Source organism: Apus apus, chromosome 4, assembly GCF_020740795.1.
Source record: "Apus apus isolate bApuApu2 chromosome 4, bApuApu2.pri.cur, whole genome shotgun sequence".
NCBI lineage: Eukaryota > Metazoa > Chordata > Aves > Apodiformes > Apodidae > Apus > Apus apus.
This window is the reverse complement of record NC_067285.1, coordinates 4,228,808-4,247,445: the sequence shown is the minus strand read 5'-3', so window position 1 is coordinate 4,247,445 and position 18,638 is coordinate 4,228,808. Positions and strand designations below refer to the sequence as shown.

At 44.3% G+C, this 18,638-nt stretch overlaps 1 protein-coding gene across 1 annotated transcript; it reads left to right on the top strand.

Annotated features, from left to right (window-relative positions):
* Positions 1 to 4,855: 4,855 nt before the first annotated feature.
* Positions 4,856 to 18,297, top strand: GPR26 (G protein-coupled receptor 26). Its single transcript, XM_051618753.1, has 3 exons — positions 4,856 to 5,523; positions 11,025 to 11,138; positions 18,066 to 18,297. The coding sequence occupies exons 1-3, from the start codon at positions 4,856 to 4,858 to the stop codon at positions 18,295 to 18,297; spliced, it is 1,014 nt and encodes a 337-aa protein (XP_051474713.1).
* Positions 18,298 to 18,638: the final 341 nt, after the last annotated feature.

The window sequence follows — 18,638 nt, the reverse complement described above, 5'->3', positions numbered from 1 at the left end:
TTAATCAGCTTCATATCTTTGTCCATTGTCAAATACAGACAAAAATGAAATAAGAATGATTACATGGATAGTAATAAATTAACCTGTTGTCTAAAGGAGTTTCACACCATTGCAATTGGTACAATACCAGTACAAATCTTATCTCTGTCTGGGTAAACTGGTATGCATGTGTTGTGTAGGCTACATATCCATCAGCTGTAGGTCATTGTGATGAATGGCAAGAGATGTCTGCAATCCTTCTAGAGCTAGATATTTGGGGATAAAATTTGTTATTTGATAAAGACAAGGCCGTTAGGCTCTCTCAAGGGTCAGGGCTTCATTGTGTACATGGGCCTTTGTGCCCATGAGTTTGTGGGACAAAGCAAAGATGGGAGAGGTTTGGTGAACTGATGCTCCCATGGTCACATCGGACCCAGGTCTCTTGGTTTCCAGCCCATTGCTCTATCTGCCAGACCATTCTTCTGTACAGTCACCTCTGCATTTAAGATATATAAAACACAGGAGATGTTCTGGGGTTGGGTGTCTTTTTTTTTGGTGCCTGATAATGGAGCAAACACCAAAGGAGAACTCATTTTCTAAACCCAGACCTAGTTCTGTCAGAGTCCACTGGGTGAAAATTGTTATTTATTAGTACTGCTTATTGCTAATTCATAACATATTCTGTCATGGAAATACCACAAACCAAACTTGCAGTCCCTGCCATTAGGAGCTCACAGGCAACACATTCCTGTCCTCGACACTGATAAAATATGTACTCTCTCCTCCTGGTTTGTATAAAATTAAGCTATCTGATGGGTCCATCATGCTCTCTAGGTATGCATGATAAATAAATCCAGAAGCATTCCCTAAATATCCTCAGCTGCAGGGATTACCAACGGGGGAATGAATTATGTAAATTACTTGGGCATTCAGACATACATGCTTAGTCTCAAATCAATCATCTAGAGAAAACTTCAGCTTTACCCTGAAATCTGGAAAGCTTTTTTTGCTCGTTGTAGATTTAAGTCCTTTTTAGCTGCTACATTTTCCCTGTAAACACTGGGAGTTTGGCTTTGCTGATAACCAGGTTTTCTTTACCCCAGAAGCTTGTACAACACAGAATAACTTGATAGGAAAAGGCAAAGCAATCAGTAAACTTTGAAGCAGGACATTAGGGATGCTTCATTCATTTAGGCCAGTGACTACTGAAATATATGTCAAATTTGCTGCTTTATTATTATGGGCAGCAATAACACTCTACCAAACTGGGGGAAACGAGGCTGGGTAGAGGGAGGGAAGGTGTCAGGTCTTGGAAGGAGCTCAGACACCATAAAGAAGAGACTGTGTCTCCTCTAGACAGTCCTGCAGCTGTCCTTCTCCGTTCCCCAGCAAAGAGATCCAGCACAGCCAGTCCTGCCAGCTTCTCCTGGTCTTCAAGGTATGTCTACTGCTACACTTTTCCCACTGGTTCCCCTACATCAGCTTCACAACACACTCACTGCAGCACCTATCCCATACCATCCCCAAACCTGACCATCCGTATTCCATCCTTGCCTCATTGAACAGTCATCCCAGCTTGAGAGAGCCAGGATTAACATTTCCCATCCCACACTAACCTGAGTCCTCCTGCAATGCCCCAGCAGCCTGCTGACGTGGCAGCCACGATGGCAGGACGAGGGGCAGCTGTGCCTATGGGGAGGAGAGGGGGGGCAGGTGACCCCAATGGGCCAATCACCCTGCTCCTGCCTGTGGCTGCCAGTTTAAAATGGCTCCTCAGAGGGCTCTGCTCTGCCTGGTGTTGGTTCTGCTGCTCCTGAGTCCTGTCTTCTTGCTGGAGAAGAATACCATTCAATTGGGCAAGTCACCTTTTCCTGCCTCATTGGGTAGGATCAGCTTGGTGGCTCCAAGGACTGTCACTGGGACCCTGGACTCAGGCACCCCGATGAGCTGCTGAGTTTGGGACTTTTCTGGTCAGGAAGTAATTACCAACCAGGGAGTGCAGGTTCCATATTTACATATATTTGTATTACTTCTTGGTATTTCATTAAACCTATTCTAGGTTTTTTCCAACCTTCAAGTCTCTCTCCCTTATTCCCCTTTTTATCTTTCCCTGAGAGGGTAGCAGGGGAACAACAGAGAGCAGCTGTCACCCTGGTATTGGCTAAAGCTGTGGCAACCATCTCCTTTCCTGTTATTTCACATTTCTCTCTTTGCGAGAATCCCTCTTTCCTGACTGTCATCCCTCATTCTTTACCTTCAGAGGTAAATTTCCTTACTCCCTGTCCAACTGTGCTTGCCACTGATGCCAGATCCCCCTGTCACACCAAGGAATTGCTCAGGAGCCGAGCTTTTAAATCCAGGAGGCACCACAGCTTCCTAATGGAAAGCCAGCCCACTTCTTCAGGAAACTGTGATAAACCTGTAGCCTTGTGTGTTTGAAGGCAAGATAAATTACTAAATTATATAGTGCCTGTGCTGCTGGGCTTGGAATGATTTGTGCAGCTGGGGGCCTTGCAGGATTGATTTGAGACAAGGAGGATGCTGAGTGTGGGAAGGAGGAGTCAGTTGTCACCTTGACACCAAGTGTGTGATGTGATTCCTTTCCACTGCTGCCACTGTGTACCTGCCTCCTGTATGTCACCAGTTTTTCCTTTCCTTTTTTCCACCTCTTTCCCATTCTCCCAGCAAGTCCTGCACATCTTTAGAAACTTCCCAGTTTTTCTTCTCAACTCCCGTTGCCTGCAGCTGTCTTTGCTTGCTGGGCTTTAAGCTGGTGTCATGGTAGGTGCTGTAACATGGACACCCTGCTCAGGCTGTTGATGCTCTGACACCTTTCTCAGCTGGGGCTGTTCCTAAGCAACAATGAGGAAGGTTCTGCTGAGGTTCTGGTGCCACTCAGTAAGATCTGTGTCATCTCCCATCTAGTCAGTCTACCTCTCCTAGGAGGGCAAAGACCCTTTTTATTTAGAGAGGAGGCCACCTTTAAGCTTTTCTCATGTGGCAGTTCCCTTCCTCAGGAAAGAACCAGACACTGAAGTCCTCTTCAGTCACCCAGCATGAGGACATGTACCTGTGTTTGGGAGACAGGGAGCTCGCAGGGCTTGGGGACAGTCCTGGGCTCAGCTCCTCCTTAGGCAAGTGTGTGTGTGGAGGACCCGAGTACCCAGCCCAACCATCCTGGAGGCTGTAGTTATTAATCCTTTAAAGCCTGGTTTAAGGAAGCAAAAGTGGCAGAGAAGGGGCCTGCCTGTCTCATGCCCAGCTCGGGGGCCATGCAGGATGACAGCTCTGCTACCGAGGGGAGGAGCTGGGGCAGCCCTGGCTGGAGCTGCCAGTGCAGGGCGACCAGCTGCCCGAGCATCCAGTGTGGAGCCACTTGCTGAGCCTCAGCAGCTCTGCTGCAGCCTCTCTTGTGCCTTCCTATCCTGCAGCCTCTCTTGTGCCTTCCTATCCTGCAGCCTCTCTTGTGCCTTCCTATCCTGCAGCCTCTCTTGTGCCTTCCTATCCTGCAGCCTCTCTTGTGCCTTCCTATTGTGCAGGGATTAAGGGCTCGGCTGCCTTGATGAGAAAGCTGTCCCGATTGCTCACAAACTCTCAGTATTCCCAGTTAAACTTTTAAAGAGACAGGAAAGGCAACCAAGAAAACAGCTGCCACTCTCTCCTTTGAAACAAACTTAACATGTAACCGTGTGTGATGAGGGCTCGTTCCTTTTTCCTCTGTTGAGATGCTGCTTGGTTTTGATCTCATGGGTGGGAGGCTTTGGTTAGGAAGAAGGAAAAGCTGTAGGAGAGGAGAAAGCCCGACTGAATCTCAAGACCAGCAGCATGTTTCTGCCTCTGCCACTCACCTGCTCTATGACCTTGGGCATGTCACAGTGGTTTCTGGGGCTCTGGTTTCCCTGCTTTTAAAGGAGGAGGAGAGGCAAAGATTTTCCTCCTGTGCATCATGTTTGGAGACACAGAGCTGCAAAGTGCTAAACCAGTGCAGTAAAACCATTTCAGCAGCCTAATGACAGCTCCAGAGAGGTAGCAGAATGCATCTGTTTTTCCCCATCTTTTTGAGCACAGCTAATGAAGAGAAAAGTAATTCCCTGCCCTGGCTGGAAGCAAGCAGCAACTGTGGAAGTGATGCACCGAAATGTAGGGAAACACGCTGGAGTGCAGGAATTTGGTTACAGGGCTGTTTGCAAATTAATGGCTTAATCAATTCAATGAAAGCATGGGATTTCTCTTGAGGAAAGTCTCGTCCCAGTCTCAAAGGGAAGGGGAGGGGTTGTGGAGTGGGGATGACATAATCACGTTTGCGAATCACCAGCAGTGTGCATGCCTTGATCCATTAATGGGGTTTTTATCTGTGATCATAAAAGCAGGTTACATTCAGCCTGGAAGGGAGTGAGGGTTGGAGGAGAGGGGAGGGGAGAGGAAGAGCAAGAGAGAGAGAGAGAGAGAGAAAGCAAGAGAGAAAGAGCACAATTCACTCGGTGAATTGCTTGCAAGCTTGGGGCTGATAATTAGGGATCTCAGGAGAGCAGTTTCTCAGAATAACCTGCTCTCCTTCGAATGGACTGAATGGAGACAGTGGTTCAGTCCTGCTGATATATATATATTTTTTTTCCTAAGCCCTCCTTGCAGTTTGATGGGCATTCCCAGCTCTTTTGTGCGCGTCTCGGAAAGCGTTGACGTGGAAAGGAGCAACGAGGAGGGGGAGGTTGGAAGAAAAAAAAAGAAAATCCTGCAGCTCTTCTGAAAATCCGGAGGGCATGCAGGAGTGCCAGCAGGCTGGGGAGGAGGGCGAGGTGAGAGCACCTCGCACCATGTTCCCCGGGTGCCGGCGCGGCGCAGTTTCGGAGATGTCCCTCCTGTGACTGGACGCACCATGAGCATCTGGGAGGTGATCCTGGCTTTCGTGGTGGTGGTGCTGATGCTCGTGGCCCTGCTGGCCAACGTGCTGGTGTTGATGTGCTTCCTGTACAGCGCCGACATCCGCAAGCAGGTCCCGGGATTGTTCATCCTCAACCTCACCTTCTGCAACCTGTTGATGACTGTGTCCAACATGCCCCTGACCTTGGCTGGGATCATTTACAAGAGTCAACCAGGAGGAGATCACATCTGCCACATTGTGGGCTTCCTGGAGACTTTTCTCACCACGAACTCCATGTTGAGCATGGCAGCTTTGAGCATTGACAGGTGGATTGCTGTGGTCTTCCCTCTAAGTTATCACTCCAAAATGAGGTACAGAGATGCTGCTCTCATACTGAGCTACACGTGGTTACACTCGGTGTCGTTCCCGATAGCGGCAACTTCTCTCTCCTGGGTGGGTTTCCATCACCTCTATGCCTCCTGCACCCTGTACAACAAGAGACCAGAGGACAGGACACAGTTTGTGATTTTCACTGGGGTCTTTCACACTCTCAGCTTCCTCCTCTCCCTCATAATCTTGTGTTTCACGTATCTAAAAGTGCTGAAGGTGGCACGGTTCCACTGTAAGCGGATTGACGTGATCACTATGCAGACCCTGGTGCTGCTTGTGGACATCCATCCCAGGTAAGGTGCCTGTGTGTGTGTTCAGCAAGTGAGACTATTCACAGCCAGTGTCATGTTACATACAGTCTGTTCTGTATCGCAGCAGGGGATGGGGAGGGAGAGAAAACAAGCATCCTTCTTGCCTGTTTCTATTCTGCATGTTTATTTTAGTTGTGTTTATTTTTCCAGTTGTAGAAACAACTTTGTTATGCTGAAGGGCTTGTTTGGGGAGGGAGAGCAAAGGAGCAGGCACTTTTGGCTGAGCATGCACTTCCCTTGGAAATAGGGATCTGATCACTGTCCTTTGTATTGGAAGCTGGGTTTAGGGGTTGAATAGATTTACATTTTTTGGCACTCTTAGTCAAAACCCTTGTTGGATCCCTGAGACGGAGCAGGCTGGGGCTGCACATGTCCCATCCCTTGGCATTCCAAAGGGAAGCTGGGCACTGTGCTTCACTCCCTTCACCCGGTAGCTTCCCTATTGCCATGCTCTCTGTAACTATTTTTCCTGAAGGCAGAATTGTAAGGGAATAACATCTGCCAAATGCTTATGTTTGACTGCCTACAATTAAATTCATGTGAGAGACACTTCAGGAGCAATATGAGTATGACAAGCAAGGGATGTTTAAAGTTCATTTCACATGAGAGCCTTTAAGGAAGCCCCTCATGCCTGGACATAGCAGAAAATTTCCAGGGGCTGGGAGAATAACGGGTTTGAAGGTGAGAGCAAAAGGGGTCAGAATGTGTGCTGGGATGCTGTGCCAAAGGGTCACATCAGGGATTATGCACAAACTATAAATCTCGTGTGAACAGCTGTGTCTGGATCTGGAAGGGATGCAGATTTGGCTGAAGGAGGGAGGATAGGAGAGACAGTTTTCCCTGGGTCAGGAGCATAGTGGTACAGCTGAAGGAGGGGAAGCCTTGCTGGGTGGAAGCCAGCGGTGCTGGGCAGGAGCCAGGGAAGGTTCCTGGGGGAGGAGGACATCAGTATGGGCTGTGAGTATGTGATGGCTTTGCCCGCAAGAAGTGGAGAGGAGGAAATAGAGAGGACCAAAACAGGCACACCTGGAAAGATGTGAAACTGGGCTGGTGAGATGGGAACAGCAGGACAAGTTAGAGTGATCTGTCCAGGATACAGGGATTTGAGCAATGAACCTGCACAGCTGAGGCAGGATGGAATGCAACAGGGCAGCTGATGGATCAGCTTGTCCTGGTTTAGAGTGTCTGATGAGCTGGGGTGGATGGGGCTAAGACCCAGCCATGACTGGGACAGTGTGACAGAGTCAAGCCGTGAGCTCTGGAGAAGGGAAAACAGGGGCAGTGGTCACGGTGTGGAAAGAAACCGGCTGCGTTTGCTCAGAGGAGCTAGTTTGGCTTTAGGGCTTAGTGTGGCTGGAGCAGGGGACTGGAAAAAGGAGAATCTGGTGTATTTTCCTGGAAAGAAAAAAGAAAGAATGGTTTGGCTAGGTAGAGTGACAGAGCAGCTGTGAGGGATGTGTGTGCTGTTTGGGAGACAGTCAGAGACTGGATATTAAGGTCCAGCCTGTCTCTGTCAGAGACCAAAGAGAAGGGAAATGTTTCTCAGAAAAATGCTAGGAGCTGGCAGTGAAGGGAGGTGTCTGATACAGGGGCAGAAGTCTGCCTGCAAGGGAGGAAAGCTGAGGGCAGTCCCACACCAAATAGCCCACCCAGCACTCCTTGCTGTATTTTGCTCTGCAAGCTGGAGGAGAACACCAGCTGCCTCCAGCCAGGAGCGAGAGCTGCAGGACTGAAAGCACATGTGGCTGTCCTCAAAAAGGGTCATGTTTTGGGGATTCCTAAGCTGAAGGCAAATAAGTCTGAAAGGATCAGGGCAGGACAGCACACTGTTAGAGGAACAGAAACATTTGCTCAGAGTTCTCCAGTTAAGCTCTTTGATCTGTCTCTTGACCAAGAATGTGGAGCAGAACTTTGGGCAAGTCCTGTTACTGTTCTTGAGAAACACAAGCATAAATCTTCCCTTATCCACAGAGGAAAAAACACCCTTCAGCCCTACGTGCTGTCTGGTGGCTAAACTGTACCTCGACTAGTCCTGCATGCACCATGAGACGCAGTGGTTGATCCCAGCCAGGGCAGTGCCACAGACCTGCTGGGGCTATGAAATAGCAACAGTCCTGCCTAATGCTTCAAGAATGCCTGGACTGCACAGCAAAGCTTAGAAAAAGGGCAAAAACCTCCATGGTATTTCTCGTCCTCTGCATTTTTTCTGGTTTAGGTTAATTGGGGAGTGTTTCTGCATTTTGTGATCATCTCGCTGAGGGGTGGATTCAATGGAGCTGTGGGAATGGCACCTCCTTTCTTCAGAGGAGACAGGCTGGCACAGGCACTTGGCAGTCAGTAACCTGTATGACTGACCATTATTTATCTCTTGCATCAGGCTATTCTAATGCTTCTAAGAAACGAGATTTTTAGCTTCTTGTCTTGACTACAGAAGTGGTGACTGATTTGGCACATGGTGTTGCTGCATTAACTGGTGGCAACTACCACTGGGGAAAGGGTCAGACCTCAGGTTCCTTTCCCAGATGGGAGAGGAGCTACACAGGGTCTGCAGGTCTCCTGGAGCAGCCAGTGGTGTTCATAAAGCTCTGACATAACAAAGGCATAATTTGAATTTATATATATATATTTTCACACACACATTAATTTAATATATATGTCATTTGTATATATTAAAATTCAAAATATAGATTGAATTATATATGTGTATATATATATATGAATATAAATGTTATGCACATACAGGCAATTGCAGTGTTTACTCTAGTACCTAACAGCATAGATGTGGATGCTGGGAGAAGACAGATGAGATAAGGAAGTTTGTAATCCCACTTTAGGCTGCTCTGACCTCCCTGCCTTTTTTGCACGGTCAAGTTTCAACTCTGAGAAATGTGTAGGGACAATGTTCTGCTCAGAACCCCCATAAAATGTGGTCTAGTGACAGGCATTATGGCAGATGCCTTTATGACCTCTGACTTAGGGAGGCAGGAGTGATCTTCTGAAGATCATTCAAGACGAGTACAAAGGAAACCTCTAAATACCACACAGAATCATGTGAATGTTAAGGGCACATGTCCTTTTGAGTCAGCTTAGGCATTTTTTCTGGATATTGCCTTTTCTTGACTTTGTTCTTAAGACCAAGAGAGGTTTGGGATTGTGAGAGGTTTGGGTAAGACTTCGCTTAAGTGCTTAACCCATGTATTCACCCTAATTGTCTCATTTTAAATCCAGCTTTGCAGATCTTAAGGTCCAGTATCTCATAAACTTTGTTTGAAATACCAGACCATCAAAGGGATATATCTCAGATTTTCCAGGATACTAATATCTTTAAATGAAAGCTTAGTAAATAATCCAGTTCTAGTACTAGTGTCACTACTGGAACTTACATATATGTTCTTATCTTAGGGCATGAAATTGTGTGCAAAAGCAAAATACTCATCTGTGTACATTGTCTATATGAAGGAGTGAGATAAAATACCTTTCTCTGTGATGTGGTATTTATTAGCTACATCTGGAAAGGCTAAAAAAAAAGAAATTGGTTAAAGTTTATCAGGACTTCCCAAGTCATGTGTGAGCTCCAGGCATCAAGGACAGTTTTGTATGTGCCAGTAGGGAAAAGATGTAACTGGGGAAATGGTTGGAGACAAAAATTACACCGTCCTCTATGCTTCAGCAACATGCTAATTTAACCTATTTTGAAGATTTAATTTCTTATATTGCCATATGCCTGGGATACTTAATTCAATAACACAGGTCTGTCAAACCTCTAAGATAATGTCTGCACCTAAAAATGCTCCAAGGCCTCCAGCTCCTGCAGAACAGAAATCACATAGGTTCCCCTGAAAAGGTGGATTTATTTTTTTTTTTCCTTCTCAGCTGTCATTTCTAGCTGGGAATAACTCAGAACATGTAACACTTTTAGATGTGTTTTCATTCTGCTTAGGCATATTATTTCAGAGCAAGATGATTTGTTATTTCAAGAACAAACTTTTCCTCCCGTATTTCTTTCAATTTGGGCATCATGCTTGCTGCTCTGGGGACTGGCAGTGTAAGACCAAATAGAAAATGGATCAAAGGAGAACATTTTCTTTAGCACAGTGGAACATAAGAACTCACTGACACTGAGATCCTCAGGACATAACGTGTTTAGGTGACGATCAAACATTTGCAGATAGAGCAGATAACCTAAGGGTATGGCCATAAACCTCAAAGTTATTAACAAATGTGAATGTGGAACCTGACATCAGTTACAGATTTACAATAAAAACAGAAAGACCAAAGCCAGGCAGTCACAAAATGCAGCACATGGGCCAGACCGTTTGTTTTGCCCAAGACGTGTGGTTGCTTTACCAAGAGACCTGTGCAAGGAGCCAACATGTAGCAGCTCTGCTATTTGTGTAGTGGGGGTTTCCAGGGCTGCAGCCTGGCTTTGGTTTTCCCTTTCCAAAAGAGTGTAGCTCAAGTACAGATGACTCTGGGAGATATGGTGGTGCCCATGCGACCTACCTGCCTGGAGAAGACAGTTGTGTGTCCACTTCCCTCAAAACACAGCACAGGACTGACATGAGCAAACAGAGGAGGAAGAGGGGTTTTCACTTCATCATTCTTTGGGAAAGCAAAGGTGTTTCTTTCCAAGGAGATTTCCTGCAGTGGAAGTGTGGGGTCAGCCTCATGCTCCCACCACCTGGCTGGCACCCCAAGGGTCCTAGCAGTTCTCTGGTGGCCTGGTGAGACCGACCAGGCAACTCAGTGGAGAAGCTCTTGTCCTAAAATGCTACAGGTAGGATGTGACTAATTGGTATCTGTTTAGCTGGAGATGAGGCTGGTTTGAGGTGAGGAGCCAGAGCATCCCAGTGCCTTGGGTTTGTTAGATGATTCCCAGCTTTGCAAAGTGCTCAGCACGGTGCCCGTGATGCACAGGGGGGCAAAAGATTTATGGCAACATGTTTCATAGTTACGGGATATCATGATGGTTCCAATGTTGGCCTGAATGTTCAGAGTATGTCTTTTTCCCATTATGATTTTATTGTAGTTTATTGCTTATCTTGTTGGGAAGTGTCTCCTATCTGAGACAGTGGTGCTGGAATTGCTGTTTCTAGAGAAGCTACATTTTGCCTACTCCACTGAATATTTTCCACATCTCTGAATATCTTGAGGCAAACTCTGGCCTGCAAATACAGCTTTCAGTAATCCCAAAAGGGAGCTGCAACTGAATTTAAGGCCGAATTCCACCAATTTGACCATCTATAAATTGCCATAATGGGGGTGTGTGCATAGAAATTATCATCATGCATTTCTCAGTAATTCTTTTTGGAGGGTAAGATGATCATACAATGTATTGTCCCATATAAGTGTACCTGGTGTTGGCTTATGCCAATGCAACATTTACTGGAATGATTGATCCTCATAATTCCAGAAGTAAAGCCATTAAAATCTGCTACCTGAGACTGTGATTCACGTTCTTGTTTGTGTTGAATGTCACACAGTGTAAGAGAACGTTGTCTAGAAGAACAAAAGAGACGGAGGCAGCGAGCAACAAGGAAAATAAGTACCTTTATTGGTACTTTTATACTCTGTTTTGCACCTTACGTAATTACAAGGTAAGTGTGAACCTGCATACTGGAAAAGACTACTGAGATGCCTTCTTAACATGAAGAAGCAGGGCATGCTGAACCAGAAAAGGTTTCAAGGCTCCTGTGAAAAAATGTTTGTGCTTCTAAGACAAAGACTGTGTTTACTGAGCTGGCACTACTGTATAAAAATGTCATAGCACTAATTTGATACAGTTCTGCTGGGCCAATCTCTGGTCAGTCAGCCCTGTTGATATCTTGGCCTCACGGGAGTGAGTTAGGAAGTCAGTCCACAGGATTTTGCAGACTTTCTTTGGGGTCAAGTAGTCACCTACTGCTCAGGTTGCCTCCCCAGTTCAGGGTGATCTGCAAGGGAAGACACTTGTCTGAAAGGTCCAGACTGTAAAAATCTGGTCAAGAAGATCCAACTGAGGTGAAAACATGGCCCACAGAATTAAACATTAGGGTTTTTTTCTGAGAAAGTAGAGTTTATTATTCATAAACATAAAATATCAAAGTTGTTCTGGCTCATAGCTAAACAAAATGTCTTGTGATTTATGGTCAGATGCCCTTATCCATCAACTAGCTTATCTTTGGAAATTGCTCCTGGGGGAAACACAAAATTACTCCTATGAAACATGAAGTATTAAAAAGTGAGTATATCCAGAAAAGTGTTATCTAGTTGTTGAAGGAAATTTACAACTTGCATTCCTTACTAAGAGGCTCTGGCAAAACTGAAGTGCTCTGCAGAATGGAGAAAGAAAAAAATTATTTTAAAGTCTCTCCTATTCCAACACTATCAACTGGAAATTATTTGGATTGACTTCACTCAAACTGAGTTCCGTCATAAAAAATCATTGAGAAAGCTGAATTAAGGCTCAGTACGGGCATGGGCTACAAAGATGATCCAAGGGCTGGAGCAGCTCTGCTCTGGAGACAGGCTGGGAGAATTGGGGTGTTCAGCCTGGAGAAGAGAAGGCTCCAGGGAGACCTTAGAGCACCTTCCAGTGCCTGAAGGGGCTCCAGGAAAGCTGGGGAGGGGCTTTTCACCAGAGAGGGCAGTGATAAGACAAGGGGTGATAGTTTTAAACTGAAAGAGAAGAGATTTAGGTTAGACATCAGGAAGAAATTCTTCACCATGAGGGCAGGAAGATGCCGGAATAGGTTGCCCAGGGAGGTTGTGGAAGCCCCATCCCTGGAGGTGTTCAAGGGCAGGTTGGATGAGGCTTGTGCAGCCTGGTCTGGTGGGAGGTGTCCCTGCTCATGGCAGGGAGGTTGGAACCTGATGTTCTTTAAGGTCCCTTCCAACCTTGACCCTTCCATGATTCTATGGCTGACCCCAAGTTTTTCCAATAAAGGCAATCCATCACTTTTTGAGGCAGTGAGCAGAAGATAGCCCATCAAGTGTGTGACTTACCTTCTCAATTTGGACAGCCAGCTCTAATCAACAATGTGCTTAAATTAAATGTGCTTTTAAGTACTTCATGAATTGAGGCCTCAAAGCAGCAAATCACAAGGCTTTCTTACAACATCATGTTTCTGCTTCCACACTAAAACTAGACACTTGTCTTTAGCAATTCCATGAACCGGTGAAGGATCCATGCTTGTAACCCCAGCCAGATAAATCCTTCCCTGGATAAACCAGAACTTTACAGAAAACACCCTTCACTGAACTATTTTCAGTGGCTGGCCTTAATTTGTATATCAGTAGAATTTGATTCTTATTGATTCAATGTTTCCTCTGCACCAGTATGATGAAAGTGTTGCCCCACTTTATATATTTCTAGGCATAGCTTGTTTCTTGGTTTGTAAAAATCCTGTTAGTCCACTTCTCTGCTATATTTATCATTATGCACCTAAATAACAGTGTTCAAACCCTATTTTCTCCAAGGAGTTTTTTCATAAGAAAAATTAAAATAGGTCCTATCAATTTCTAATATTTGTTTCCAACTCCAGGCATTTCATACAGAAATACAGAACTTTGCTCATGCAAGTTAGTAAGTGCTGTCAAAGTCTGAGGAAATTTGCCTTGAATTAAAAATCCTGAAGTAGTATCAGAAAGAATTTTGTAGCCCCAAGCCCTCAGGTTACAGAGGATGGTGGAACAGGCAAATGATTAAAATTCTCTTGGATTATCTCTGGGGGACAAGAGATAAACTGCAATTTTAAAGGGGTTGCCTGGTCTCTATGTGCAGATCCTGCTCAGGTAGATAAGTAAGATCAGAATTCCTCTTCAAGTTTTGTTTTTTCTTGTCTGTGCATATAAATGCATGTTTTTTCCTATGCAATCTTAGGATGACAAGTTAAGAAAGTGGCCTTCTAGGCTCTATCAGAAGCCCTGGTTCATGTCAGATAGAGATATTTTCCTCCTGGGTGGAAAAACTTTTTGGTACAAGTTGGCCAGTGCTGCTCACTAACATGGTATCTCTGTGGTTCCTTGTCACCCTCATATCTCTGTGCTGGCAGGTGGTTCTTGAGGCTCTGGGGAACAGCCCTGAAAGCAAGAATTTGCAAGAGTTGGTATAAGAGATTTTTAAGATTAGCTACAAGAGTCCAAAGCTGGACTTACAGAAACTGGTCAGTGGTAATGCATGCACCTCTTAAGAGGCAAAGCTGGCTAAGGGAAAATCGATTAATGATAACTGTGATTCCATTTTGGTATCAAGAATAGAGCATTTTCACTACCAAGGAAGCATAGAAAAGATTCAGTCTACCAAGGAATAAAGTGAAAATAAAGTAAAATCAACATCAAGCTAAAACTTGGGGTCAATTTATTAAGATCACTAACACAAAAAAAGCTGCAAAGGTCAAATTCTGATACTTTGAGACTTGAGTGCAACAAAAATAACCAGAGATCCAAAGAGAAATCCTAGGAATGCAAGATTCAAGAGATCATCCCAATTCCTGGGGAAAGGACTGTATTTCAGCTTGTGAGAATTTTATCACCTACCAAGCTCCAAAACATAGTGCCAGCTTTGCTTCACAGCTGAACAAGACTTTTTATCTGGTTTGAGGCTTTGGGCTATTCAGAATTTTCTCCATAAGTCTGTTAAGTCCTTGGGCTTAAGCAATTCCCAAGAGGTATCTCACCATTGTAGTAGCTTTCAGCTGGGCATGTATGTTCATTTTCCTGAAGTGCTGAATTGCACTTGTATATAAAGGGTCTTCAGTGTGTATTTTCTGTATAAAAGATTAAGGTCTGAATTGTCAACACAACATTCTCATTTGTTTCCTGAAAGAACAGAACTGAAGAGCCATTTGACTTGATACATGGTCCAGAACTATAAGTTTCTAAAATATCAGCAAAATATCACAGCAAAACAGATTTTAGCTTTGAATTCAAAAGGTGCTGAAGACCAGACAGTAGAAGAGTGGCTTATGAAAGCAAGACAGGGAATTGTGTAGCTGATACTGTAGAATTCATTTACAAGTAGCACTGAAATATTTATGCTCCTTCTCTGGAAATGTCTGGGTTTTGGCTGAAACACTTCATGAAAATTGAAGCTATGCATGTAATTTCCCTTATAAATGAGAAACAAACCTGCTTTCAAAGGCAATAAAGTTGGTGATATGCCTTGAAAGACTGACATGGAGCTGTCTGTACTCAGATTGGAATTGCAGAGCTTGGGGTGTGTCTGCATTTCTGTTTGCTGGGAGCTGCAAATGTCATTTACTATCCAAAATACACAGGAATTGCAAAATGTGTAAAATATGAAGGACAATTAAGGAAGCATAATCCAAGGGAATCCTTAAAATTCTGTCAATAAAAATGTAGGCTTTTTAGTTGATCAGTTGATGAGGGTAAAATCAGCAAGTCTAGGCTTGCAACCATAGAGTGACTATCTGATTTGCTTTAAATGAAGATCATTAATCTTTTGTAGAACTGACTGATAGAGACCCAGACACAAATCTGTCATATTTTGGTCATTCAAGGCATTCACTGAATTTAAATAATCTTAATCAAGTTCACCTCTGTAAAGCATTCAGGATATCAACACGGTGAAATTCAACATGATCAATTTCAAAAATGCAAAGAAGATACCAAATCTGTGAAGTGGTTAACAACAAGAAGAAGGATGGCTCATGGCAAATTACAAACTAAACATGTCTCAGTAGATGATTAATTGCCAAATAGTTAATTCTCATTTTAGAACATAGTAACGTGGGTCATAGGCTACATTTTATGAGACAAGAGAGAATACATCACATGAGACTCCCCCCCAGCAGCTTAAGTAGAAGATAATTATGCCTGAGTTTGGGTCCTACTCTGTAAGAAAGACATCAGCCATGAGTGACAAGGAGAGGGTGAAAGAGCAGCATTTGTTTAGTCAAGATGAAAGGAGAAAGAAATGGGACAGATGACAGTGCCTTGGGATCTCAGAGTTATTTCCAGTGATCAGCTGAGGCAAGTGGAGGGGCAAGAGCAATTCCCAGGTATTTTCAGGGAACACAGCCTGGCCATCTCAAGTGTCTCACACATCTGTGAGCCCAAGGAGTATTTTGGCTAACGTCACCACAGCCAAAAGGAACACTGTGCAGGTGCACCTCACTTCCAATGGAAATGACACACAAGTGATCTATATAATCATAGAATCACAGACTGGTTTGGGTTGGAAGGGACCTTAAAGCTCACCTAGATCCACCCCCCTTGCATGGGTAGGGGCACCTCCCACTAAACCAGGTTGCTCCAAGCCCCATCCAGCCTGGCCTTGGACACTCCAAAGAGGGGTCAGCCACAGCTTCTCTGGGCAACCTGTTCCACATGCTAGCACCAAGCACACAAAACAATCTCAATATTAGAATTCCTGACACTATGACTTTACTCACTGTGACAGTGAGGAAAGCCCCAGAGCTGGCTGCACACCCATGGTACTAAGCCCAGCACACACTTCCAGGAAGAAGCAGAGCTTTTGCCATGGATTTTGCAGCTTAGTAAAACCAGAACAGGGAGAGAAGACAGAAGCTAGGAGTCAGTGGTTTAAAAAATTAAGGCTCCTTAGTCCTACTTTTGTGCTCAATTGGCTGGACCATGTGGTCTGTCAGTGCTATTTTAACCAACGTGATGGAGTGATAGGTTATGGAACGAGAATGAAGAGACTGAGGAAGAAAAAATCCTCATCTCTAAACTGTTTGAAGTAACAATATTACGGTAATTGCTGCCTCAGAAACCAGGAGCAGAATGCCCTTTGAAACTGGTGCTGTGTCTGAAGAGACATGAGCAATTGAAGTATTTTCTGGACAGGTTTAAGAGCAGCTGCTGCTGAAGGCTGTTTCAGCAAAGATCTTATTTCCTGTTTCATGGTGGGGCCCTCAAGCACATGTGGCTGTTCCTCCTCTAGAAAAATCAATAGATTCTCAACATCTGTAGACACCTAATCAACAGAACTGCCTTTCAGTGTTGCTCAGACACACTGGGAAAGAAAACCTTATGGAGCTGTCAATATTTCACTGCCAAAAATACTCCCAGTACAAAGTGAACATCTGTACTAGTTTAGGTATGAGTAGCATATAAAGCTCTTCGCTCTCCCCGTCCCTAATGAGTTCAAAGTCTTGCCTTGCTAAATTTGTTGCAAATATATATGTTTTGCTTTTAAATTCCAGTTCTATTATTCCATGTCTCAGTGATTACTTTTCCTTCCTTGTGCTTCTTCCATGACCCAGACAAACTGGGAGCTGGACTGGCTAAGAAAGCTAGCTAGCTCTAGAAAGGTGGTTTCTCAGGTACTCCAGAGGGGACCAAGAACCATGAGGTCAGACTAGATGCTGCATGGTTTTGATAGTTAATGGTAGGAGAATATGACTCCCATGAGACCAAGCAATGACACTTTGTGGCCTGATTTCAAACTGCAGTGCTCAAAGTATAGTTTTGCATCAAAATTCAAAAACTTATGTTAGGCTATGCAACATTTTTTTTAAAAATAATCTTTTTGGTTAAGTTTGCTGTCATGAAGGATTCAACAACTGCAAAAATCCACAGGTAACATACCTGGGGAGACTACACTCCTTTTCTTCTCTGTAAAGTGATGTTAGGTCTGTGATGAACTTCAGCTGCCAGAAACATATCAGAAACCAAGTACTAGAAAAATGCACACACAAAAAAACACTAATTGAAGAAAAAACATCAAGTGAAATATTAAATGAGAAATTTTCTAACAAGAGGCCTTACTAGGACTGAAAATCCTAATGTAATCAGAGAAAGTCACATATATATATATATATTTCATATGGATAAATTCTGGCACAGGGACTACAAGTGTAATGGTAAATATTTTTATGAGTAGATGTTGCAGGGTATTTTTCATCAGCAGGAAACTTTCTGTGAAGAGTTGACCTGCTTACCTCAGAGTGCTTATAATCCCGAGCATGGTTTCACTAGACAGAAAGAACAGGATTGGGTTACAGTGCTGTAGAGAGAGATGCCCATTTATCAAGTGTCTTGATGGCCTGAGAAAGCCAGATGAGTTCAAAACCCAGCTCTGCATCAGGGATTTGGACTTAGTTTTTATCGTCCAAAAGGTGTATTCCAATAACAAATAAAGAGGCTTTTTTGAATACTGCCTCATACCCTGATGGAGCTAATCCATTTTGCACTAAATTCTTAAATAACATTTTTAGTAGCAAATTATCAAGAGAGCCTTTTAGGAGGTAACACATCCAAGGTCCACTTCCAACCTCAGTGAATGTACAGAATCAAGGATGCCTCGACATTTGGATATCAAGACACTCTGGCAGGAGCTTTGTAGTCCCAGCCTTGGGAAACTGACCTCAAGCTTATATTTGCAGTCTCAGAAATGTGTAAGGGGAGCACTACATCACATTTTCATGAGTATGCTTTTCTTTTCTTGCAATTCCTCAGGAATAAGTTGTGGGGTTGGAGGGATCATTGACTTACAGTTGTGTTGTTGCTCCGTACGTTTGATACGAATGTTGACTTTCTCGACCTTCCTCTTTCCCCAGACTTGTTGAATTATCCTCTGTGGTCCACATCAATTCCCACTGGGGAATCATTTCCAAGTGCTTAGCTTACAGCAAAGTGGTTTCAGACCCTTTTGTGTACTCTTTGCTACGGCATCAGTACAAGAAGACATGGAAAGACATCATCAACAAGATCCTCAAGAGAAGCTCCATCAATTCCTCCGCCCTCACGAGCGAACCACGCAACCAGAATATATTGCAGCTGAACGAGTGAGGGGCCTGGTATGGGACCTAAAAGACACATAAAACAATATAGGAAAGAAAAAAAAGTAACTGGCCTATCCCTATCCTCAGCTGTCAAGGTTTCAGGAGGCAGTCACAGGTTGCAGCCCAGCCTGTGTCCCTCAAGCAGCCCGTGAACCACCTAAGAGAGGGAGGCTGCTTTGTACCTCCTGCCTCCCACTGAGAGAGTGTTTTTGATCTGTGGTCCTGCAGGCTTCTAACATACAATTCTCCTGTTGGTTTCCATCAGCAGTTGCACGTTCATAGAGGGTAAAAAAAAAAAAATAGTCCTCAGCAGAAGGACTCATGAAAATAGTGGGAGCAAAATGGTGC

What these genes read in the sequence shown, in the direction of transcription:
- GPR26 (XM_051618753.1), top strand. Translation starts at nt 4,856, where the DNA reads ATGAGCATCTGGGAGGTGATCCTGGCTTTCGTGGTGGTGGTGCTGATG. An exon ending in CTTGTGGACATCCATCCCAG is followed by an intron (nt 5,524 to 11,024) that starts GTAAGGTGCCTG and finishes AATGTCACACAG; the next exon opens with TGTAAGAGAACGTTGTCTAG. An exon ending in GCACCTTACGTAATTACAAG is followed by an intron (nt 11,139 to 18,065) that starts GTAAGTGTGAAC and finishes CTCTTTCCCCAG; the next exon opens with ACTTGTTGAATTATCCTCTG.